The following is a 26,439-nucleotide window of genomic DNA, read 5'->3' as shown; positions in this document are numbered from 1 at the left end:
GTCTTCAGTCTGGGAAGGTTTGATGCAACCCTCTATGCTAATTTACCATATACAAGTCTATTTATCTCATTGTAACTAGTACAGCCTATATCTATAAGAACCTGCTTACCATACTCAAGCCTTGACTCTCCTGTGTTTGTGACCGAGTGGAAACGACATGCTACTAGATAATGACCTCAGGTAGTAAGAACAATAGAACTTTATTAAGTCAATGAACAACACAAACAAAAGTCTTTCAGTGTGTAACTTGGAGCAGGCTTATAGTCCATCTCTGTGCACTGGCCTGTCCTATTAATGGTTATAGGTGGTTGCAATCACTGGTAGAAAGAAGCCCCACAACGCACAAAGCTCAGTGACAATGACAGAGTCACTGTCACATGAAGCAATATTTGGAGGAGGCACTTGGTACTGGCTTGGCATTTTCATGCAGGGTTGCAATGCACTTCTCGGCCTTTGGCTGGAAGCAAAGCCAGTAGCAGGTGGTGTCGTGTCAGGTCACGGCTCAGAGACAATGTCAAAGGTCGAGTCCCGAGGACCGGTGCAGAGGAGGCACTTGGAGAATGTCCAGCTGTTTGACAAGTGGCCAGCAAAGTTCTCCTCCATCTTTGGCAATGGACTATCACTTGAGGGAGCGAGGGGTGAGGCTGGCATTGATCCTGGACTGACTAGTGTGCTTGATGAAGGGAGCTCCACATTGAAGGGTAGTGAATGGTCAGCACTTAGCCAGTGTCAGCTGCCATAAACAGCTGAGTGGTGACCTATAAGCTGACCTGACGGGTCCAGTACTTGGACACAAGTGACTGCCAGCAGCAGTGTAGCACCAGTGTCGGCAGCAACACCTGTGGCAAATTTCACACCACCAGGAACTGTAGCAACTGCTGAAGACTGGAAGGATAATAATCCCACTTGTCAATGTGTACAGCAGATTATTTTCATGTAAGCACTAGATATTGTGTAGTGAGCTGGCAAGGAGAGCAGCCACTCATGGTACATGGCTGTATGAGTGGTAGTTTGATTGCAGGCACTAGCCATATGATACAATATCCCTCCTCTGTGGAGGGAGAGATGACAATGCAATCTCAGAGATGGGGTGGCCCTGCAAGGGAAGAGGCCCCCAGGAGTGGTGTATCTGAGATGGAAGAGGCCCAGTTCTACTGACTTAGGGACGGAGAAAGACCACGCAGAAGCAGCTGTGGTGGAGTCAGAGATGCATTCGGTCATTGCCACGGAAGAACAGCCGTGCTGCTGAATGTGGCACCAGAGTTGTGGCCCAAATTTGCAATGAAACTTCCACTAGGGCAGCACTGAACACACAGGTAAAACCAGCCAGTAGCCCATCGGAGCATTCAGGTGTAGAAAAGCATCCAAACTTTGCCGGGTGGAAGGCGCAGGAGGTCTCATGTGGCAGCCACGACGGAAGTGGCCGAGAGTGAAAATAGGCCAGGGCAGTGCAATATGGAAACCTGCAGCAGGTGCACTGTATGCCAAAAGGTGTAGCTTGTCAAACAAGAAAAAGACAATGTAAGGTATGGTGCCATCCTGGAGGGAAGAGCAGTGGGATAACAGGAGAGAGAGCCAGCATCAACAGGCCCCACTGTGAAGTGGGAATAAGCAGTTTGACATGCAGCTGGAAAAATCCTCCCTCCATATTGAGGGAGCAGGGATGATCAGCACTTGGCCACAGAGTGATTCCCAATGTTGACTGCCACAGAATGAGATGTGTAGCCAGGCTGTGTATGAATACAGGGACCAGCACTTGGAGGTACATGACTGGCAGCAGCAGTGCAGTGCCAGTGGCAGTACCTCCAGTGGTGAGGCTCACACCACCAGCAACCATAGTGACTTGTGAAGAGTGGAAGGAAAGCAATATTACATGTTTATGTGTACAACAAATTTTTTACCTCTGATCTCCAGAGCCCACATAGCGAGTGGGCACGGAAGGCAGCCACTTATGGTACATGGCTGTATGAGTAGTAGTTGGACTGCAGGCATTAGTCATATGCTTCCTTTACAAATTTTGCCTCACACATTTCCAAACATTATCTTAATGATCTGTAATACAAACTATTCCTTGATGTTTTGTGCTCTCTCTCTCTTTCTTTCTTTTTATTTACACATTTCTGATTTTTAAAGAGTCCAGAATAACTGATTTTGATAAGAAAGGTCTATAGTTGTCTGCTGGCTTAGTACTGTGCATTACCCTGATGGCTCTCTTCTAAGTAAGGGAACTGTCTGAGCTAATGGAGAGTCTCCCCAGAATATGATACACTGTTGCACTATACTATGATACTGTGCATAGTATAACCACTTTTCAGGACACTGTGCATTCCATTCAACTGTTCTTCCAGTTCTTTGGCCATCTGTGACAGAATTATAATGTCGTCACTAAACTTCAAAGTTTTTACTCTTCTCCACGAACTTTAATTCGATTTCCAAATTTTTCCTGAGTTTCCTTTGGTGCTTGCTCTATGTTACTAACACATGAGATAGTCAGTTGCCGATAGTTAATTACTAATGCAAGAAACAGAATGTTTCTGGCAGTGGTAATAATAGTGGTATTTATTTATCAGTGAATAAATTTTACAAATTGGTATTAGACACATAAAGCTGTACACAAACATGTAAGCATATTACAACAATATTTATACTGCATTTATATTCAGATATCATTTACATTTATTGTCCAAACACACAGAGGTATATTTGTTGATTTGTGCATCATGAATCATCTGTCACTTCAGTCGCACATCACTCACTACAGTCACTTCAACTCTTCCTTTAAATGCCTTGCTTGAGTAGTCATTTGTTTGCTTGAAAATAATTAATGCAAAGATAAGAATGACCAGCAGAAAAATCCCTATTGAAAATAAAAATAAAAAGTGCAATGAGTGTGTTGTGTCTGCATGTGTACTTTATTCAATAAATATGTTTCTCTTAGTAAAAACATTTTCTCTAAAAACTAAATATTTTTTATGTTTTATAGTGAGACTTATGATAAGTAATGGTTTCCTTTATTTTGAAATGTATTTATCACTTTTGTACTTTCTTCTGTTGAGTTTGCTTTTGACAGCTGCCTTCCTTTGCTAATAAACTAATTAATGGATGTTTGAGAGAGAGCCTGCATGCTGTGACAAATGTTTCTCTGTAAAGAAAGTTGTACATTGATGGTGTTTTGCAGGTATTGCATTCCTGTCTGGTGGACAGTCGGAGGAAGAGTCATCTGTGAACCTCAATGCAATCAATAAGTTCCCAGGGAAGAAGCCTTGGCCACTGACATTCAGCTATGGCAGAGCCCTGCAGGTAAGAATCAGCTTGTCTGCTCACTTCTTGATGGAGTAAGTCTGAAGTGATATGTGTTTGTAAGTTGTTAGAAATTTTGAAACATAGAATACAATGTTGAAACTATGGCTGTGTTGTTGAGAAACCTTAGAATATAACTGAAGAAGTGATAATTGTTGTTGTTAAGGTCTTCAATTGGAGGAATGATTTGATTCTGCCCTATGTGCTCATGTATCCAGTGCAAGCCTTTTCATTTCTGCAGAACTACTGCAACCTACAATCAAATAAACCTCCTAATTGCAGCCAAGCCTTAAACTCCCTATATAATTTTTACTCCACCCTACTATTCCTCTACAGCCAAATTGACTATTCCTTTATGTCTCAGGAGGTGTCCTATCAGCTGATCCCTTCTTTTAGTCAAGTTGTGCCATACACCTTTTCTCGTAATTTCGTTTCAGTACCCTTTCATCAAAACTTTTAACATATAAAGTATTCACGTGTTTCTGAATGTTACTTGTCTGACAGTAAGACAGTATTTCAAATCTCATACAAACTATATTCCCTCATAAGTACACTGTAGTTAGTAGGTACCCGTTTTGAATTGGTATCGTCAGTATTTTTGGTAACTGCCTCCACAGCCAAATGGTTAGTGTCTCTGTCTCTGTCTTTGTCTTTGACATGGAAGCACCCACATTAAATTCCCATTACCTACTAAGATTTTTCAAAGGTAGGGAGGTCTGTAACAGGATCTACTTAGCCTCATGAAGCCAGGTGAGCAGCAGTTTGAATAAAGAAGCGACAGCATCATCAGCATTCATCTACTGGCGCTAATGGATGGAGAGATTCATGACAAGCTGACTGCATGTCCCACAATCATAGATTGCTCCATGTTCTGCCTTGTAGGCAGCAAGTCGGAATGTTCCTGAGGTCTAATCCTTGAGTGGTGGTTACATTTACCATATGTTTGGTTACTAATAAAATGTCTTTTTAATATTTTTGAGTTTTATTTTTTAAGAAATTGTGCTTTGTTTTCTTCACATCTCCCTCCCCATTCCCATGAAATTCAGATGAGTTACCCCACCTTGCCCCAGCCTGTACTTTGATCCTGGGTGTGCTCTCGTAAATGGAACAGGGAACGGACTGGAATGGAAGACATAATTATGACTATAATGAAAATGAAATGGAGATTGGCTGGACTTGTAGCCAAGTGAATGGATGACTGCTGGGTGTAGAAAATTCCATTCTGTATTCAAAGACATAATAAATGACCAAGATAGCAACTTAATTGAAGGTTAGTAAATGATATTAGAAAACATACTGGGCAACCTGTATATGTATAAGTGGTGACTACAATGCATGAAAAAGATCAGGAAAGTGTTTTATTCAGCAGTGTATGTCAAATGGCTGATGAAAATGATGATTAAAAAAGGAAACACCTACTATTACAAACTTAAGCCGCTGCAAACCAGCCACTGCACAATCCTTCCCACTTATGATCCACTACCAATCATGCCTCAAAAAAGTCTTCCTATGGCTCCCACTGTCTGTTGCAGGGGTCAGAGGTGAGTGAAATGCTAGCTTAATCCTTTCCTCATCTACTCCCCCCCCCCCCCCCCCCCTCCTCGTAATATGCTATTACATTCCTCACCAAATACAAATACTCGCATCTTAGTCCATCCATTTGATAGTCATACTTACAATCGCTCGTACTATACTGAATTTTCCTGGGGATGAGTAATACACAAAATTTATTTCATGCCCCCACCTATCTCATCCTATTGTCATCCTGTCATGGGTATTTTCTATAGTGTCAAAGATAGGCCTACATATGAAAGCAGCTACATCATCTGTGAGTTATGTTGTAACTACTCAGCAGCATTCTACAATGACTGACAAGCTAACAGGGTGAATGGTGTACCTTTACTCTTCGAGTTCTTGACTAGAATTGGTGTGTTCTGTCATGCTTGACATTAGTGCACTACCAATTCAAGTATTAGGGGGGAAAATGAGTACTTGTTCACTTGTTACTTATATTTGTTCTCGACAGTATTGTAGGTGTCTGAATCTCATAGTTTAGACACACTCAAAATCTCAGCTTTGCAGTACCTATTATACTGGAGCCAATTGCCAGAAATATAAAGCCAGCTATCAGTTTCAATGATCTTCCCAGTTCTTTCAAGCTTCTTGTTCCACATATACCTCAAAATCATGAACATTGCAACATAAGTATTAATATTGTGTGGTACCATACAGGAGCATTTAATATCTTTACATGGGTCATTAATAAATGGTCAGATTTATGTCAAGTGTAAAAGAGATATCGGCAATTTTCAGATAACATTTCCACTTCTTTGGAATGATCAGTAATTATGAAAATATAGTTTAGCATTCCTAGTTTTAATAGTGTAAGGGACTTGACCTCAGGAGTTGTTTTGATACTATTAAAACCGAATTACAGTTTAATGTGTACTTTTCTCTAAGAATGGCTTTCCATGTTTTATATATGGCTTTGATATTACAAAAATCTGAATATGTTGGTAGTATCAGTATTTATGAATTAACTCTGTTTTAGAATTTTGATTCGAGATTGTTACCCAACACAACAGTTTTGACATTATTTACAGTGCATTATGAATACTCCCTCCTCTAAGCTATCTAATGAGCTATAAAGCATCAAAAAGTAATGACTTTATAAATATGAAAATACTGAAGCTAAGCAGTTTATCAGATCATGTATCAATCTGCTTTCTGTACTAGTTTGGATGGCTTTTTGATTTCTTATACAAGCTGTGGTCATTATTGAAGTAAATAAGTTGTGGGCACTATTAAATTGCTTCTCAAAATGTGATCTTAGGATGTTTACATGACACAAACATGGTCGTAGTTACAATTCATCAGAAACTTTTCTTTTCTTTATTAACTCATGAGAATATATTATAAAATTATGTAAGTATAAATGTCAAAGACAGTATCCTCAAACAATGGAAAATCCAGGATGAAATGTAAAAATATCATGGAAAGGATAGTTGCTGCTACTACTACCCCGCCCCACCCCTTCCCCACCTTTTTTTTTTTTTTTGGACAAAGGCCTTGTTGGCTGAAAGCTAACTTTGTGTCAGTCTTTTTGATGCGCCTTTCTGTGACTCGGCATCTCCACTATACGGTGAGTAGCAAGTATCCTTCTCATAACAAAGTTAGTATCCTGACATTTATTTCTTTGTCTGAGTTTATACCTTGAACAAGTGAGCATGCAAACTTGTAATAAAGAATCAAGTAAGCAGCAAAGTGTCTTCTAGTATCTGAAACACACCCCGATTCAGTACTATAATATCTGATACATAGCCCAAAGTGTTATAATGGCAACTGACAAACTGGGACTAACTGCAACCTCGACCATACATTTGTTACCTGTGCTACTACAAGGACACTAGTGATTTACATTGTTGCTATATTTGCTGTGTCATTTGGGGCGTACCCTCAAGTGCAAGCTCCTCTTTAATTTGGAGGAGTATTCTTTCTTTTCAGAACATCCATACTCACGTTTATTCTTACCTTGTCACTGTGTACTTATGTCTGAAATCCTGAAATCCTAATCTCTCTCTCTCTCTCTCTCTCTCTCTCTCTCTCTCTCTCTCTCTCTCTCTCAATGCTTCCCTACTTACCGCCTCACCCACTATCATACAAGGTCTGTTCAAAAAATTCCAGAATATTCATAATTTTGTGCCAATGGTGTGTTGGTGCAAAACTGGTTGGCATCCCTGCACATGCCTGTATTTGATCTGTAACCTCCAGAAGTTTCATTGTGGTGTGTCTGTTATTTATTGTTCAGTGCTGTATTGAGTAGAAAATTGTATCACACAGTCTGCGAATTTCAAGGTGGCAGAGCTGGAGCAGCAATGCTTCTGGATTAAATTTTACGTGAAACTCAAGAAAACTTCTACAGAGACATACCAAATGATGCAGGAAACCTACGGTGATGAGTTCTTAAGCCATACTTGGTGTTATAAATGGTTCACACAGTTTAAAAATGGCCAGATGGAAGTTCAATATAACTCTCATTTAGGACGCCCTCTGACGTCTACTGGTGACACGCTCATCTCAGGAATGTCAATGAAATTGTGCTTGCCAATGGAAGACTGACTGTCCAAGAGATTGTAGAAGAGTGTAACATTTCAGTTGGATCGTGTCATGAAATTCTGACACAGCATCTTGGAATGCATCATGTTGTTGCCAAGTTTGTCCTGTGGCTCATGAGTCAAGACCAGAAAGACCTTCATCTTGCAACTGTGACGAGCTTTTGGATTACACAAATGAGAACAAGATATTCCTTAAGAGAACTGCTGATGAGGCATGGATCTATGGTTACAATGTTGAGACCAAGGTTCTTCACAACGGGTCAGGTTGGGTTCTCTAAGACCAAAAAAAAAGCTCGTCAGGTCAGGTCAAATATGAAAGCCATGCTGATTGTTTTCTTTGACTTTGAAGGATTAGTCCATCATGAATTCATGCCACAGGGACAAACTGTTAATTGATGGTACTATCAAGATGTATAACAATGCCTGTGAAAAAATGTGAGAAGGAAATGACCTGAAATGTGGTAAGACAATTCATGGCTCTTGCATCATGAAAACACACCTGCACATTCATCCCTGTTGGTGCGTGACTGTCAAACAAAAATTAAATCACTGTGTTGCCTCATGCTCCTTCCTCTCCAGACCTGGCCCCTCTGGACGTTTTTATTTTCCAAAGTTGAAAACAGACCTAGTGTTATGTAAGTCTATGTACCACCCACATTTCTTCTGAACAGTGTGCCATCCATATTTATTCTGCAGGTGAGTGTTTTCTTGTCCTTGGTCCCCCCCCCTCCCCCCTCCCCCATAGAATCTAGAATTTCTATTATCATGATATTTCTGCCTTATATGATTCTTGATTATGACTTCAGTACTTTCCAATGCCAATGGCATCATAAAACATAATTTTTTGAAGATTACACAGTGAGATAAATAATCTAGTGGACAAAAAGTAGGATAATTTTAATCATTAAATGCATTTTCAGACCTCTGCTATGCGTGCATGGAGTGGAAAGTCTGAGAATGTTGCTGCTGCCCAAGAGGAATTCAAGAAGCGAGCAAAGGTAAGTGTGTATATTAATAAACAAATGGATAGAAATGTTGTATGTGAAGCCATTAAGATATTCAGTATTGTCTGTCATTTATGACACATGATTTCAATAGATTCATGTAGTCTCTCTTCTTAAGTATAGTTTTCAAGGCTGGTACCTATTCAGCTGGTTTCAAATATAAATAGCTCCAAGGTTTTTTCTTTTCTTTTCTTTTTACTGGGATATTATTTTATAATTTTCTTCAGTTAATATACTACCTGTACTATACTTTGAACATATTTTGAAAGCATAAACACACAACAATTCAATTCAATTCAATTTATTAGTGTCCTTGTAGTACATCATCGAAATGACATAGGACTTGTCAATAAACATTACAATTTAAAATACATATACATGAAAATTTGTAATTGAATTTACTTGTCACTTAGACATTACAATTTTAGGAGAACTTTTAGAACATTAACATAAAAATATACAAGTAGGATAACAACGTAAAAAAAAAAAAAAAAAAAAAAAAAAAAAAAAAAAAAAAAAAAAAAAAAAAAAAAAAAAAAGCTAGTGATTCTCACATCAAAGATTATTTACATTCTTACATTAACACCGTTTCACAATTTCATAGAAACAGCAAGTATTTAAATGTGAGCAATTACACATATTTATTATGTCAGGGAAATATTAACTGCGCTTTTATTGTCAACGATTCATAAACTCTTCAATACTGTAAAAACTATTGCTCAATAACATGTTTTTTAATTCTCTTTTAAATATGTACAGTTTTGGTATTATTTTTAGTTCTTTGGGGAGAGCACTGTAGAGGATTTTGGGTTGGTATAGTACACTTTTGTGATACATAGCTGTTTTATGAATTTCTCTGTGGAAATCATTCCTATTCCTTGTTTAGTAGTTGTGAAATTCTCTGTTTAATGTAGAAAATTCCTCGTGTTCTTTTAAGAAACATATGCTTTCATATATGTATAAAGATGGTAGTGTCATGATTTTTAATTCTTTGAAAGCTTGCCTACAAGAGTCTCTATATCCTATACCTTTTATTATTCTGACTGCCTTCTTTTGTAGTCTAAATGAGTGTTTTGTTAGACTGATGTTCCCCCAAAACTGTACGCCGTATCTTAATAAACTGTGCATGAATGAGAAATAAACACATAACACTGTTTTAATATTACATGAGCTTTTAAGCATTCTAAGTATATAACATGTTTGACTTCATTTTTTGTTCAATGATATTACATGCTTTTCCCATCTTAAGTGTTCATCAAACCATACTCCCAAGAATTTAGTGTATGATGCTTGTTCAATCTTACACTTACCCAGTTCTACTGTAAGGTTAGTTTTTATTTTATTTGTAATATGTCTGAAGTTGATCCACGTTGTTTTTTTGGCATTCACAATGAGTCTGTTTTCGTTAAACCATCTGTCTGCTTCGTCTGTTGCTAATGTGACTTTTTCCTGTAAGTCAGCTTCACTATTTGCTTTAACAAACAAACTTGTATCATCAGCGAACAGTACTGCCTCTGCTTCAGATAGTTGACTTGGTAGGTCATTGATAAATATTAAAAACAGTAATGGCCCTAATACAGATCCCTGGGGTACTCCATACAAAACTCTCTCGAATCTTGATGAATATGTCCTATCTGCCTGGCTTATCTCCACCTTCTGATACCTGTCTGACAGATATGATTCAAACCATTTGTGGGCAACTCCACGTATCCCATAGGCATATAACTTCCTAAGCAGTAACTTATGGTCGATGACATCAAAGGCCTTTGATAAGTCTAAAAACAATCCACAATTTAATTCCTTTCTGTTTATGGAATTTAGAACTAGTTGCAAAAAATTGAAGATAGCTGTTTCAGTTGATTTATTTTTACGGAAACCATTTTGCGCATTAACCAATATTCTATTCTTAATAAGAAATTTGTATAGTCTCTGATACATTATCTTTTCTATTATTTTTGAGAAACCTGACAACATTGATAAAGGCCTAAAGTTACTAACATCATATTTATCACCATTCTTGTAAAGTGACTTTATAGTAGACATTTTGAGTTTTGATGGAAACACCCCTGTCTTAAAAGATTCATTTATAATTTCAGTGAGATGCGAGGCTACATGTAATGTAGGGATGAGTACTCTTTTAGTTACATGATTAATAAAATATTTTCAGGCTCAATATGCTTCAAAGCCCAGGAAGACTTTGTTAAAATATGACTCTCACATTATTTCCTCAAATGAACTCAGCTGGAAATATAATGGTAATACAATGATGACTACAAATCAGTATGGGGAGAATCAAAGTGGAGCACTAATGATCACACATTGAGTTATGTGAAGGAGAAACAGGTGCTTTGAACTGAGACTGACAAATACACACATTGCAACATCTAAGGAAAGAAATGAGATTGAAGTGATGAAGGCAGTTAGGAAAGGTGTAAAACTTCGGACAAAATGAAGAAGGTACAGTAGTAATTTCTTGTCATGTGGAGTTCTGAGCGTACCTACATACAAACAAGATGTAATGGAAATGAAACCTCTACAAACCATGGGTTCTCCACATTGCATAAAAGGGCAAATGGGTGGAGAGAATGAAACTACGTCACTACTCAGGTTTTATTAAACTTCTTCAAACCATGGGGTTCCTCCAACTAGCATAAGAGAGGAAATAGGTCAACGGAATGAAACTACATCACTGCTCTGATGTTATTTAAGAAAGCCATCCAGGATCGTGCACACAGGATATGAAAATGAAATTCTAGCAACAAATTATTTTTAAAAATTTAGGAATCTAGAAATTACTGAGGGAGCAATCTACATCTCAGAGATATGTGAAGGGCAAGCTTAAAATAAAGACATGTATGAGATAAAGGGTAAAACAGATAAAAAGCAGATAAGGAAGTAGTACAAACAATCTAATGAATTGAACAACAATAAAAGCATTAAAGATCCCTTTGTTTCTCTTATTTTTCAGTGCCTTATTTGGTTTCATTTGATTGTGTTCTTTCATTGTCACATGACATGTGTCACAGGATACATCCTTTTACTGTACTGAATCTTAACAATGATGACATGTCAGAAATGGGGGTGCATAGGACTAGTTTTAATGTAGTAAATGTCACAATAATACGAACCACATGGCAAGGCAATTAGTTTCATGCAGGTATGAAATTTGACATGGTTGGTACAGAGATGGTGGACTGTTTCGGCTAGTAAAAGTATGGTAGGTTACATTCTGAGGCATGATCTTTTAAAATCACAGCCCTGGTGAAGTAGTGGTGAGACAATGTAGATTAGTGAAATATTGTTTAATAATATATTAGTATTATTGAGGTAAACCCTCAGATGGCACCAGAATATGGATAAGTTAACCAAAAGCTCAGTTCAGTTAACTTTGTACTTATAACTTTCTCTCACTGTGTTGACATGCAGGTGTGATTGATAGTGTACTTCGCACCCTTTCACTTAATGCTGCCCGTATCATAATCTTCTGGGGAAATGCAAAGTGTAGAAAAAGTACTTATTTTTATGGAAATCAGTAGTAAGAATATTATCAAAGTTGATAACCAAACACCTTAATGCTATTTTGTTTTCAATATCTACAGATTATAGGAAATTCAAGAAATTAACCATTTTATTTCTTTATATTCTGGTTATTTAAATACAATGTCTTGGCTGACTTTTGGATCCAGGATTCCTGGAGAGAGGAAGAGGCCATAGGACAGGAATGACAGGGATTAAGGATACCTCTTTTCCAACTCTTTCCCCTCTCAACTGTTAGGGGAAAGACCTCCTGGTTCAGTAAGCCAGTAATTTTACATGTTTCTATGTGTTTGTGTTGTGGTCTTCCTCACTCTACCCATCGAATCTTCAACATTCTTCTGTAGCACCAAATTTCAAAAGCTTTTCTTCTCTTCTCATCTGAACTGATTATGTCCATGTTTCAGTTCTGTACAAGGCTACACTTCACACAAATACATTCAGACAAGTCTTCCTGATGCTTAAATTTATATTTGATGTGAATAAATTTTATCTTTTTGTAAAATGCTTTTTGTACTTTAACCAGTCTGTATTTTATATTCTCTTAACTTTGGACATCATCTGTTATTTTACTGCCCAAATAATAAGACTCATCTATTACTTTTTGTGTCTCATTTCATAATCTAATTCTCTCAACATCACCTGATTTAAATCCATTACCCTTGTTTTACTTTAGTTGATGTTCATCTTCTAATCTCTTTTGAAGACACTAACCATTCATATTAGTTATAAATATTTGCAGCTCATTGTTCATTTTAATTATGACATTTTCATATAAGCATTGTAGGTAGTTATTACTGACAGTCCCTATTGCCATAAATCATTTATATGCAAACTAAAACTACTTGGAAGAAAGGACTCTCTAAGTGTGGTGGAATCCATTTCTTCGTCTGTCACCATGACATTTATTTACTGCATTTTTCTTCATCACATCTGATCATCTCATTTTCCCCCCTGCTACTTCTCTACCATTTGATTCTTCATTCATCTCACTTGTGCTTTTATTTTCTTCCCTTACCTGCAGTTCATGTACTGTTTTCTCTGACAATTGCAATCACAAGTTTTAAAATCATACATTTTGATAGCATTTCATTGATTTCTCTTTATCCAATCCTGTGGCACTTACATTGATCTAGGATTGTGTATCACATAACTGTTTAGCCTCTGAATAGTCTCTCTTCATATGGATGATGACAGTTTGTGTTCCAAAATGAATCATTTGTACTGCCTTTTGTTTTGGATACACCTGCTGCTACTTTTAAGCATCAAAAGTCTAAATAACATAAGTGAAATATGAAGTTATTTGAAAGGGCATGGCATATATACTTCCCTGTTTCTTCCAAATCTGAGGTTGTGTCCTGTGTCTAATGACCTGGTTGGCATTGAGATTTTAAACTGTAATTTCCTTCTATAATTTTTATCAGTTTTCCATATATTTAACCTTATGTTTTCTCTCAGTTTTTTCTCACTTCTTGTCTACAGGCATCAGTATTCTCACTCTCTTGCCCTGTTGATTTTGTTTTGTTTAGTGGAAGGAGAAACTCCTATTTTGTCTTGTATTTCAGGGAGAACAACACGCTGATTCAAGAGTTAAGAATTGTGATCTTTTTTATGTTCCTTGTTCATTTTTATGGAGACAATGATGCTGATGATCATTAATTAATTTTCACTCTGCACTGGAGAGTACATTGATATGAAATGGTGTGGCAGATGAAAACTGTGTGCTGGATCAGAACTCGACTCTGTGGGCTTTGCCTTTTGTGGGCGAGTGATCTACCTTCTGAGCTATCAGGGTACACTTCATCACCCAGCAGAAGTAGAACAGGGATGGTGGGCTGTGAGTTGCGCTTTGATAGCTCAGTTGGTAGAGCACTTTCCTGTAAAAGGCAAAGGCCTCAAGTTTGAGTCCTAGTCTGGCTTATAGCTTTAATTTGACAGAAAGCTTTGTAATAGTGAATGTTCAATGCAGAATGATAACATTTCTCACTCTACAACAACAGTCATGTCACACCAGTAATACTATCCATGAATGTGATGTGGGTGAGAGGTCAGAAAGATAAATTTGTGAACTTGTTTGCTGATGGACTAAGTTGTATAAAATGGGATTGTTTTTGTATAAAACATGGACTGTACAAACTAATGTTAAAACTATGTCCGATAGATTCTTCAGCAAAAATATTGATGTGTGGTACACATTTTCAACTCTAAGAAAGACTAACATCAAAACTCATATACTAAAGAACTGGAAAGCATTCGGGGAACAAATTGTGAAGTTAAACAACAATCCTGGCTGGAATGTAACAATATTAAGAATAGTTACTACTCACCATATATGTGGAGATGCTGAGTCAGAGTCAAAAATATTGGTCGTGTGTGTGTGTGTGTGTGTGTGTGTGTGTGTGTGTGTGTGTGAGAGAGAGAGAGAGAGAGAGAGAGAGAGAGAGAGAGAGAGAGAGAGAGAGAGAGAGAGAGAGTGAGAGAGTGAGAGGGGGAGAGGGGGGGGGGGAGGGGGAGTAGTGAGAGTGTGTCTTTTGTTGTGCCTAAGTCAACATCTCCGCTTTGTGATAACATTGTTACTGTGAGGTATAATGTAACTGTTAGATGGACTTTAACCAGGCTGATATAGATTATAGAACATATCTGAAGTCTAAAACTTATAATTACTGGCTGTTCAACAATATTATCAAGAACGTTCATTTGATCTGTGAAACTTTAGCTTTTATTTTTAATGAATGTGTTCAATTTGGAATTTTTCCTGAATGAATTTATAAAAATAGAGAGAAAAATATTCCCAAAAATTATTGAGTCTCAATTGCGCCCGTAATTTCCAAAATACTTCAAACTCATATACAATCAACTAAGTGATTATTTTGAAGGAACTATCCTCCTTTCAAAGGATCAGTTTCAGTACAGATGAGGAAAAAATACCAGTTCAGCAGTTCTTGACATCAGAAACCAGATAATTACTGCTTTTGAAAAGAAGAATAAGGTATCACTTGTGTTATAGGACTTACGTAATGTCTTTGATTGTATTCCTTATGAAAATTTGCTTGAGAAGTATGAATTTTATGGTTTACATAATATACCAGTGAAAGTAATTGCTTTATACTTAAGTGACAGTATGTCTCTGTGAGAGACAGCCATTCTCTGATAAAAATTGAGACAGGGGTCTCACAGGCATCAGTTCTTGGGCCTTTCTTTTTCATAATTGCAATCAATGATTTGCTACGTCATGTTCCCCATTCTGTGATCTGCTGTGCTGATGATACAACTATAATTACCACCCATCAAGACACATTAGTAGTACAACAAATGCCACTGGAATCACTAGATGCTGCAGTGAAATGGTTCTCCTCCTACTCTAACAAACTTCTGTAACCGAAACAAGTTCCTGTTATTACTGTCTAATAATGTAGAAAATAGAGTGGTTAAATTACAATTTCTTATTGACTCCAAGTTGACCTGGGAAGAATACATAAGTCATATTTGCAAAAGCTTTTCAAGAGTAACATACCTGATGTGGAAATCAGAAGAGACATAGTTGCTTATGAATATCTAAGGCTGACAACATATTTGGGCTGTTCCAGTCTCACTTTTCTTATAGACTGCTAGTGTGAAGGCATTCTTAACATAAGACACATACTAAAGATACAAACAAGTTCACAATAGAAATGTGCAAGGCTGGGCCAAGAGATCAGTATTAACCTCTGTTTAAAAAACTTAATACACTCATAATAGTAAACCTGAATACATATGTTTCAGCATTCTACATTAAACTGAATGTAAAAGAATTTCATACAAGAGGAGATATTCACCAGCACAACAGAAGGGGAAGAATCAAAATTTATATTCTGAGATAAAGCCCGAAAAAAGCAAGCCACTCGTACAGCATCAGCTCCCTGCAAATCTTTACCCCAGCATGGTCCATGTCTTGGAAATCATTTTAAGCAAAAATATATAGCTGACTGGCTGAAAATCTATTTTGTAACAACATAATTTTTTGATGAGAAAATTGTGAACATATCTTAAAACTCAAAATGTTAGCCTAAATGTCTAATTTTGTATGTAATTAAGTATATTGATATGATGTATACGAGATTAAACCTATTCCATTGTACATACGATCAGTGATGAACAAAGATGAATGATCAACAATAGTCACTTGCCACTTGATGTGGACCTATTATTGCCAAAATTTCAGAACCATTACTGTGTTTCTTTATTTTAATATCAAGGAAATTTAATTCTGTGTTGTTACTGTGAAATTGTGTTTTGTAAAGTAGTGTACTGATATATATATATATATATATATGACACAATGTAGTGTACCACTGCTGAAGTCGTCTTACACTCTAAAATTTTTATCCTTCTACAGGCCAACAGTCTAGCTAGTCAAGGGAAATATGTTCCTGGATCCATCAAGTCACTAGCAGCTTCAAAGACGAGTTTTGTATTTCCTCCTGCCTACTAAGTACTTATTTCCATGCAACAACATGCTGAATTCAATTTTAATGTACATATTTTTTGGAGTCCAGATTCCTGCTCAGTTTAGTAGTACATCGATGGTGAGTTTCCTGATCATAATTCTAATTATTTTACTAACTCATTCCTGCAAGGATCTGATTGATATTTATTGTGGAAAAAAGGGGCACCGTAGCACAAACTAAGTAAATTTATGAAAAGAAAACAGGTACCGGTACGAGATATTGTGAGACAGTTGGGGAAGGCAATTTCTTATGATTACATGTGCAGTGATGATTATACAAATAAAATGACTCGTTTTCATTTAAACACCATGGAATAAGACAGTCTAGCCTTGGCAACTGGAAACATTGGTCACGTGTGTGTGTGTGTGTGTGTGTGTGTGTGTGTGTGTGTGTGTGTGTGTGTGAGTGTGAGAGAGAGAGAGAGAGAGAGAGAGAGAGAGAGAGAGAGAGAGAGAGAGAGAGAGAGAGTCCAATGTAGAATACTAATTTGATCTAAACTGATTGAAATTAGACCTTACAAGCTTCGAGTAACACAATTAATGATAGTATTTCTAACAGACCTTTTGGGAATTATGATTTTAATATTTTGTGAGGATAATATGTATGGTGTGTGTTGGAGGCTGTAAATCAACATTAATTTAAGGTTACATATAATGTTTCTCATTTATATACTGATCTTTAAAAAATGGCATCATTACGAGACCACTATATATTCAATTAATGATTTAAATTTGTGTTTAGATGGATATTGTTAAACTATTAAGTAACTGACAGGTGCTGCTTACTAGACATACAAGCCTCATGTTAACAGGATTTTTTTTTCCTGTGTTTACTTCCTTTAAGAGACAAAGTGTTAATCTAAACCACATTTCTTATTGTTGTTGCTGGAGTTATGAGCAGTTTACAGGACGACAGTTACTGAACCATGTGACATTGAGGCCCAGGCCAGTGGTCTCTGGGTACCCCAGAGCCAGAAAGTGATCCCCAAATTGCTCCTCCAGCACATCAAACACTCTCCTGCCTCAATGGGGCCAATCTCCATCTTTCATGAACCACATCTTGTTGAAATCAGGATCACCTTGGATAATGGGGATGAAATCATCTTCAAAAACCTTCACAAACCGTTTGGTAGTCACCACGCTGTTAAGGAATATTGCACTGATTATTCCATGACTGGACATTGCACACCACACAGTCACCCACTGAGGGTGAAGGGACTTCTAGATCGTGAAATGTGGATTCTCAGTCCCCCAAATGCACCAATTTTGCTTATTAACAAATCCGTCCAAACGAAAGTGGGCTTTGTCGCTAAACCAAACTGTGCATGCCCATCCTAATTCCTAACGTGCTCCACATCCAACCGTGCAGTTTGAATGTCCTAATGCAAACTGTTCAGAAGTTATGACAATTTTATTTCATATAGTTCAATATCTGTCTCCCTGTACAATGCTATGAAGATGATAGATACATGCAGAAATGTTTTTTCTAATGAGCTAAAAGAAATTATAAGTTATTGGTGATGTAAGAAAGGAAAAATCTGCAGCAAACTTTGTCAGGATTGTGGAACAGGCACATAAAAACAGTGAGTCGGAAATAAAGAAACTGCGTTAAAATTCTGCAACCGAGGCTGACAGCCACACAAGACAGTCAGTGTACAAGTGCCTGACAACTTCAACTTACATGGAACTAAATGAAGCACTACACTTTTGCTCCAAACAGAAGAGAGCAGGAGTTGCTCCTATATCAGGTCCAATGTTCATGGAGAAAGTGGGAGAGTCCCATGAAACTCTGAAGACTGTAGAAAAATTTAATGCTCCTACATCTATAGTCTGCAACCCACTGTGTGGGTACATCACAGTGAACCAGTTATTAGGGTTTCTTCCTGTTCCATTCACATACAGAATGTGTGAATAACAGCTGTTTCTACAAAATGTTACACCCAGGTATTTGTACGAGTTGGCCAATTCCAACAGTGACTCACTGACATTATAGTCATAGGATACTACATGTTTTTATTTTGCTAAGTGGAAAATTTTACATTTCTGAACATTTAGAGCGAGTTGTCAATCTCTGCTCCATTTTGAGATCTTATCAAGATCTAACTGAATATTTATTCAGTTTCTTTCAGATAGTACTCATTATAGATAACTGCATCATCTGCTAAAAGCCTGATTTTACTATTAATATTGTCTGCAAGGTAATTAACAAACCACATGAACAGCAAGAGTCCCAACACACCTTCCTGAGGTACACCAAAAGTTACTTCTGCATCTGACAATGACTCTCCTTCCAAGATAACATGCTGCATCCTCTCTACCAAAAAGTCCTCAATCCAATAAAAAATCACTTGATACCATATATGACCATACCATTGACAATAAGCATAGGTGTGGTACTGAGTTATATGCTTTTCAGAACTAAAGAAATGCTGCATCTACCCATTTGCCTGAGCCAAAGATTTCAGTATGCCATGTGAGAAAAAAACAAGTTGGGTTTCACGTTATCCATGTCTTCAGAATCCATGCTGGTTGGCACTGAGGACATCATTCTGCTCAAGATACCTTATTGTGTTTGAGCTTAGAATATGTTTTAAGGTTCTACAAGAAATCAATGACAAGGACACTGGATGGTAGTTTTGTGGATCACTTCTACTACCCTTCTTGTACATGGGTGTGACCTGTGCCTTCTTCCAAGGCCTGGGCACAGGTATTTGTTCAAGGGATCGGCAAGAGATTACAGTTAGAAGAAGGGCTAACTCAGCCACAAATTCAGTTTAGAATGTGACGGATTCCACTGGTGCCTGGAGCTTTTTTGGTTTTTATGATTTCAGCTTTTTCCCAACACCACTGACACTAATACTTATTCCATTCATATATTCAGTGGTACAAGGATTAAATTGGAGCAATTCTCCTGGTTTTTCTTTTTAAAGGAACATTCGAAAATGCAGTCATTCACTAGGGACTGAACACTAACTTTGGTGCTGCTAACAGCCTTTACATATGACCAGAATTTCTTTGAGTTCTGTGAAATGTCTCTTGTCAATATTTCATCATCACAATGACTGATTCACTCCAAACACTGCTACAGAACTTGAGAAAGGGCTGATCAGGGTAAGAAACTTAGCACCAAGAAAATAAACAGCTGATGATTTTTTGCGATTTCTGCGGTCACACCTAACTGAACAGTTTTCTCCTTGTATCTTGGAACAGACAGCATCTTGGACTGAAGTGTATGCTATCAGAAATAAGCCTAGCAAAGAAAAGTGAACTGTTATTTGCTGTGCAAATTTAAAACATGAATTCAAATGGAAACCACTTGTTAATCACAAAAATTGGAAAAAAACTAGTCTAAGGACAAGTTAACGCACTACTTTCTTACAGGCTTCAGAAAGGAGACACTGAATTCTATGCTCATTCCTGTTGTGTGCACATATTTTGAAGGGAAATGTTTACCTGAAAGAGCAGTTCTTTTGCTGGACAATGCACCTTGCCATCCTACGGAAGATTTGCTTGCTTTGAATGATCGAACTGTATTTGTGAAGTACCTACCACCTTGTATTGCATCACTTTTACAGCCAATGGACCAAGGTATGTTTGTGGCTGTGAAACTTGGTTGAATTTTATGAAACATCTTTTCTGAGAAGATTCAGACATCATCAATTTCTGAAAGCTGTGATGCAATCCACGGTATCTGTAATGCTTGGGACAATGTGAAGATAATGTTATCTATAGTTGAGATGGTGCAAGAAGATGCCCAACAGCTCATAACACTGTTGCTAGCTATCAACTGCAAAGCACTAACGAATGTAGGTGAAACAGTAGCTACCTCAGAGGTGTGACAACAATAAGTCGTTGCCACATATATGTTTACAAAATAAGGTTATGTTACTGGTTGAGGTAGGCCTGTGAAGCTGCTGCACCCAACACATTGCAACTGTCAGGGATCAACTGATGCTTATTCAACTACAAGCTCATGAAAGAAAATGGCAATGTTCTCAACTGTCAGTGACTTTGAAGGCTTTAGTAGTGAGTAATATGATTCTACTACTTGTCTGACTGATCTTGTGAAACAGCTTAGTGGTTTGACTTTTTAGGGGTACTTGAAGTGACTTCATAGGCTTTCCCGGCATAATGTCTTTAAAGTCTCTTTGGGGTTGCTGCCAGATTCTAAAATCAACTCAATTGAATATTTCAGTGATCCAACTTTTCACCATCTTCAGGATAATGCTGCTTCTGCTGCCGAGTCCTGCTCAGAACTGATGCCAAGCTGCAAATCGACGTCCTGTATAGGCTTCTGCACTGTACACAGTGCATGCACTGCTCATCACAGTTGCTGCCCTCCAAGACTGTGCAGATGGTGCCACCCTTAGTAGAACACTGGCTGCAACAGTGTATCCCACTCAAAGATAATTTTCAAACATTTTGACTGGCTGCACCGAAGAACGTTCTGGTTTGATGTGAGATAGTACAGGATCCCACGTCTTGCTAAGAGGAAACCCATTGTCTCTGGTACTTAAATCATCTGCCAACATAATTTCAACTGCCGCCTTATAGACACTGTTCCAAAAACCATAAGTGTTGGCAACTATCACAGTTTTGTCAAATTTCATACTATATCCCTTGTTTAAGCAATGTTCTGCCACCACCAATTTTTCCAGTTGTTGTAATCTCATACAATGGCGATGCTCCACACACCTGTCATGAACTGTGCAAATTAAAAGGCTGATGTAAGGCTTTGGCATGGAATTTTGTATATACCAAGCTTCCTAAGCCCCAAATCATCTTTCACAGAGCCGAGTAGTGCACTAATCGTGGAAGGTGGCTTTGTGGTTGTGAAGATGTGTGGGGCAAAAACTTCCACAACTGGTTAAGCAACAATGCCTGTTGTTGTTGTGGTCTTCAGTCCTGAGACTGGTTTGATGCAGCTCTCCATGCTACTCTATCCTGTGCAAGCTTCTTCATCTCCCAGTACCTACTGCAACCTACATCTTTCTGAATCTGCTTAGTGTATTCATCTCTTGGTCTCCCCCTATGATTTTTACCCTCCACGCTGCCCTCCAATACTAAATTGGTGATCCCTTGATGCCTCAGAACATGTCCTACCAACCGATCCCTTCTTCTGGTCAAGTTGTGCCACAAACTTCTCTTCTCCCCAATCCTATTCAATACTTCCTCATTGGTTATGTGATCTACCCATCTAATCTTCAGCATTCTTCTGTAGCACCACATTTCGAAAGCTTCTATTCTCTTCTTGTCCAAACTATTTATCATCCATGTTTCACTTCCATACATGGCTACACTCCATACAAATACTTTCAGAAACGACTTCCTGACACTTAAATCTATACTCAATGTTAACAAATTTCTCTTCTTCAGAAATGCTTTCCTTGCCATTGCCAGTCTACATTATATATCCTCTCTACTTTGACCATCATCAGTTATTTTGCTCCCCAAATAGCAAAACTCCTTTACTACTTTAAGTGTCTCATTTCCTAATCTAATACCCTCAACATCACCAGACTTAATTCGACTACATTCCATTATCCTCGTTTTGCTTTTGTTGATGTTCATCTTCTATCCTCCCTTCAAGACACTATCCATTCCATTCAACTGCTCTTCCAAGTCCTTTGCTGTCTCTGACAGAATTACAATGTCATCGGCGAACCTCAACGTTTTTATTTCTTCTCCATGGATTTTAATACCTACTCCAAATTTTTCTTTTGTTTCCTTTACTGCTTGCTCAATATACAGATTGAATAGCATCGGGGAGAGGCTACAACCCTGTCTTACTCCCTTCCCGACCACTGCTTCTCTTTCATGCCCCTCGACTCTTATAACTGCCATCTGGTTTCTATACAAATTGTAAATAGTCTTTCGCTCCCTGTATTTTACCCTTGCCACCTTTAGAATCTGAAAGAGAGTATTCCAGTTAACATCAACAATGCCTATGAAGTAGAATTTGAGCAGCTGAATGACTTGGATGGAGTGGACAAAGTGTGATTGTTAGAGGAAGAGATCAAGGGGGGCTCATTATAACACACATCAAGGCTTTGAAATAAATTGATATGTCAGAGAACGCATGAAAAAATTTGTTTGGCTATGCCAATGTTTTGATTTTCTGGATAACAAGAACCATAGTCATTAAAAAATAAATGAAAAACAGAAACAGAAAATTTGGACAGTTATTCACTAAACGTGAAACTGAAAGCAAGCAATCCAAAATGCAGTATAGTTTACGAGTAATTTTGTAAACAAATTGTCAGTGTCGAGTGAATAATGCACAAGCAGTGCAGTGGGCTTTGAAATGTAACATGTTTTGTAAATATAATTAATAGCAGTTTATGGTACAAACATGTGTATTTAGTGTCATCCATGCTTTTTGGTTACCTGTGCTGTCTCAGGTGCACATTAATCTGGATAATCAGGAGCTTGTCATATTTGACAATCATGGTGGATAGCTTTTCAGATGGTATGTGGCATCTCCTTCAAGTTTATGACTGGCTTGAAGGAGGAGGATATCTAGTGTTCTCTCAGACCCAGTGTCTGAATGATAGAGAAGCTGAATGGAGACGGGAGTTATTGTCATTTGTAATTACCACAGGCAACGTGTAAGTCAAGGATAAGGTTGATACAGGTTGAAGACTGGAATTTAAAGGATATTTCAGGAATCTGAAGACAGGAACTTTTAAAATGAGGTACTCAGGAGCAGTACCAAATATAAAGCAGGAATGAAGGAAAAGTATATTAGATGATAGGCTAGAATATGGCAAGGTCATGTTTGTAGAAGGGGCATAAGTATTGAGGTATAGGATTAGGGAACATGAGACTGATCATAAAAAGGAGAGAATATCAACACTGGGAAAAACAACACTTGCATACACTGATGTGTCTGAACATTATGACCACTGCCTGCACTGAGACCGACTGCTGCTGGGTGACATTGCAGGCACATGACATGACATGACATGACAAGAAAAGTATATGAATGGAGCAGAGGTGAATGGGGAATCATTCTAGCAAACAATACGGGCCAAACATGTGGAAATACCCAGAAATAGGCCAAATGGCATATTGTTCTGTCTTGATGCCTTGAAACCAGCATCTTGGAAACAGTGAAGTCCATGTGCTACTTCTTGAGCATCTGTGGAAAGAGGTTGAAGGGCAGTGAAATCTTGAGTAGGCAACAAGCTGTCAGTAGTCCATGCCCCATCACAGAAGGTGCAGGTCAGAAGTTGGCCCATTAAAGCAGATGTCTGTGGTAGATCTGAGGACAGATTACTTTACTGGTTTAGGCACAAGTGTTTCAGAGCACCCAGTTCAATGCAGAGTGTTGAACATGAGGCTCAGACAGGTGACCCCTATATCTTCCCATTCTGACTCAACAGTATCATCAGTTACAACTGCAGTGGATGTGGGATCATCAAGATTAGATAATGGGTCAATGCAAATGTGTCACCTGGTCAAATGAATTACATTTCTTCTTACATCAGGTCAACGACTCAGTGCAGATACATCATCATCATCATCATCATCATCATCATCATCATCATCATCATCATCATCATCATCATCATCATCATCGATTCCATGCAGCCTGTGGCAGTAATTAAGAACATCATGATAGCTACAAACTACACAAACATTAATTTACACCATTTGCATATCTTCATGTTTGACATCTTCCTTGATGGTGATGGCATCTTCTCGTAGGCTGTTTCTGTCACAAGGCTAGAATCATGCTACAGTGATTTGAGGAGTATGATAGTGAACTCACATTTCTATCTTGACCACCAATTCACCTGATCTAAACCCAATGGAACTCATCAGGGATGATATCGAGTGTCAGGTTCTTGAACAGTGGACCATACTTTGTGAGAACTGCATGACCTGTGTGCAAACATTTGTTGCCACATGCCTCTGGAAATGAACCAAGGCTTGTTGAATCCACACCATGCAGAATCATTGCTGTGTTGTGTTCCACAGGTACACTAACATACTATTGAGCAGGTGGTCATGTTTTGGTTAGATGATAGTTTGCCAACTTCCTTGATTTTGCAGTATATATTATGTAAGAGGTATGTTTTAACTGCTTTTTCAGATATGTTGATTTTAGATAACTCTTTACTCTCCTTGGGAAATTTATGAATAAATTTTCTTCCCTGACAGAAAAAACTGTTTTCAGTTTGTTAAAAATAAATGGTAAATTTTAAAACAAAAAAGGTAATAACAAATCCGTGTATAATTATTTTACTTGTTGCAGGCCAACTGACATCTGCAGAAACTTTTTCCTTTGGAGCAATGCTGAAAACTGGTACAACAGTTGCTTTTGTGCTTACCTGCATTCAAAGACAAAGGAGGAATACTTGAAAAATAACACCTATGCCACATGTATTGCAGTAGGGGGACAAGGCACTTAAGCTAGATGATAACATTGAAGATTTTCATTTATTTTAGGATGTTATCTTAGGCATCGGTGTTGGTAACATAACTCATGTTCATGGTCATTTCCTGTGAGTATTTAAATGACTGTTGCATCAGTTGTTATAAATTGCTTCACCAGAATATATCAAATAATGTAATAATCAACTGACCAAATTCAGATACTTATATCAAGGATAACTGCTACAGGTTCCCTATTTTCTCTGGTTTTTCTGCCTTAGTAACATCCTAAAGGAAGTGAAGTAATGATGATATCATGTCAGTTGTAAGAAAACATTTTATTTTTTTGTGACTGCCTCTACATTTCCTTTGTTACCCCTGTTGCTGCCAGAACCAATCTTAAAAACAGCCATTGTACCATTATTTTACTTTTAACACCCAGTTTGTACCAATATTGCACATAAAAGTCAATAAATTCATTTCCTTTACACACTGGAAGCGTAAATTACTTATAAATATCCCAAAAATTTTCAGGAATAATATAAAATTTCAGATAATAGAATCAGCTTGCATGTTGCAAAAATGATACTCACATGGTTAGGGAAGAGAGATAATCTGTTTGAATGTTTTTATTTTAATTTTTATCTGCAGGTATTAGTATTATAAGGATATTAAAACAATACAAGAACCAGCCTTAGTATTTTATTTGCTGTAAAAGAAGTCAGAAAGAAAAAATCACTCTCATACAATACAGAACAATGAGCCATTTTTCCATCTAATATGAACACTAACCCTGAGAAGGGAAAAATGTTACACCCTAATGATATGCAAAAATAATTGTAAAATATTAAACAATGTAATTAAATAAAAAGTTTTGAAAGTGTTTTATTTTTCCTCAAGCTTAAAAACAAAACTTACATTTTTTTAAAATAATTTTTACCTATTCAATTATTAATTATAGTTTAAGTATCTCCTTGTGAAGGGAACTCTCTTTGTAATTTGTTCATCAGTATCACATTCCAAATTATTTAGTGGTAAAAAACGAATGTGTAGGAAATAATTTGAATGAGTATTTGGAAGGATATGCACAATACGTGAAAGTCCATTTTTAAAATCTATAATGTACGTATGGGCAATTAAATGAAATGAAATCCTGTTACTGACTGGGTAATGAGAAATTATTTCATACCTTGTTTGCATTCAGAAATGTCTCTTGAATGAACTTTTCACCAAATGTGACATCCGTGAACTACTGTGATCTTTAAAACAAGGATCATGCCTTTCAGTATTTCGAAATCAGACAAATAAAACATCAGTGCTGAAAATCAAAGATATTATTAAATAAGATAAAGTTGAAGTTCCCTGTACATCACAAAACATACCAGTCATTGACCTCAAAGCACAGAGGCAGAATTAGATGGAATGCTCGTAAGTGCTCCAGCTCTCTTAACTCTCATTTCTATATTGTACAATGAAGAAGGAAGAATGAAATAAAGGGTGAAAGTTTAAGAGTTTAACATACTGTTAACAATAAGGTCATGAGAAAAAGAGAGCATTAGTTCAGTTGTTGAAGAAACCAGTTGCATTCTTACTAACCCTTTCCACTACAATGACAAGTGTG

At 37.4% G+C, this 26,439-nt stretch overlaps 1 protein-coding gene across 1 annotated transcript in view; it reads left to right on the top strand.

The window, feature by feature from the left end:
- Window positions 1-25,308, top strand: part of LOC126101136 (fructose-bisphosphate aldolase-like) — a 68,524-nt gene extending 43,216 nt beyond the window's left edge. The window contains exons 6-9 of the mRNA XM_049911818.1: window positions 3,179-3,300; window positions 8,336-8,413; window positions 16,329-16,518; window positions 24,700-25,308. Of these exons, the coding sequence (XP_049767775.1) occupies window positions 3,179-3,300; window positions 8,336-8,413; window positions 16,329-16,424 (296 nt within the window). The 3' untranslated portion in view covers window positions 16,425-16,518; window positions 24,700-25,308. The remainder of the gene's footprint in view (window positions 1-3,178; window positions 3,301-8,335; window positions 8,414-16,328; window positions 16,519-24,699) is intronic.
- Window positions 25,309-26,439: the final 1,131 nt, after the last annotated feature.

This window comes from Schistocerca cancellata, chromosome 9, assembly GCF_023864275.1.
Source record: "Schistocerca cancellata isolate TAMUIC-IGC-003103 chromosome 9, iqSchCanc2.1, whole genome shotgun sequence".
Lineage (NCBI taxonomy): Eukaryota > Metazoa > Arthropoda > Insecta > Orthoptera > Acrididae > Schistocerca > Schistocerca cancellata.
This window is presented reverse-complemented; position numbering and strand designations above follow the sequence as displayed.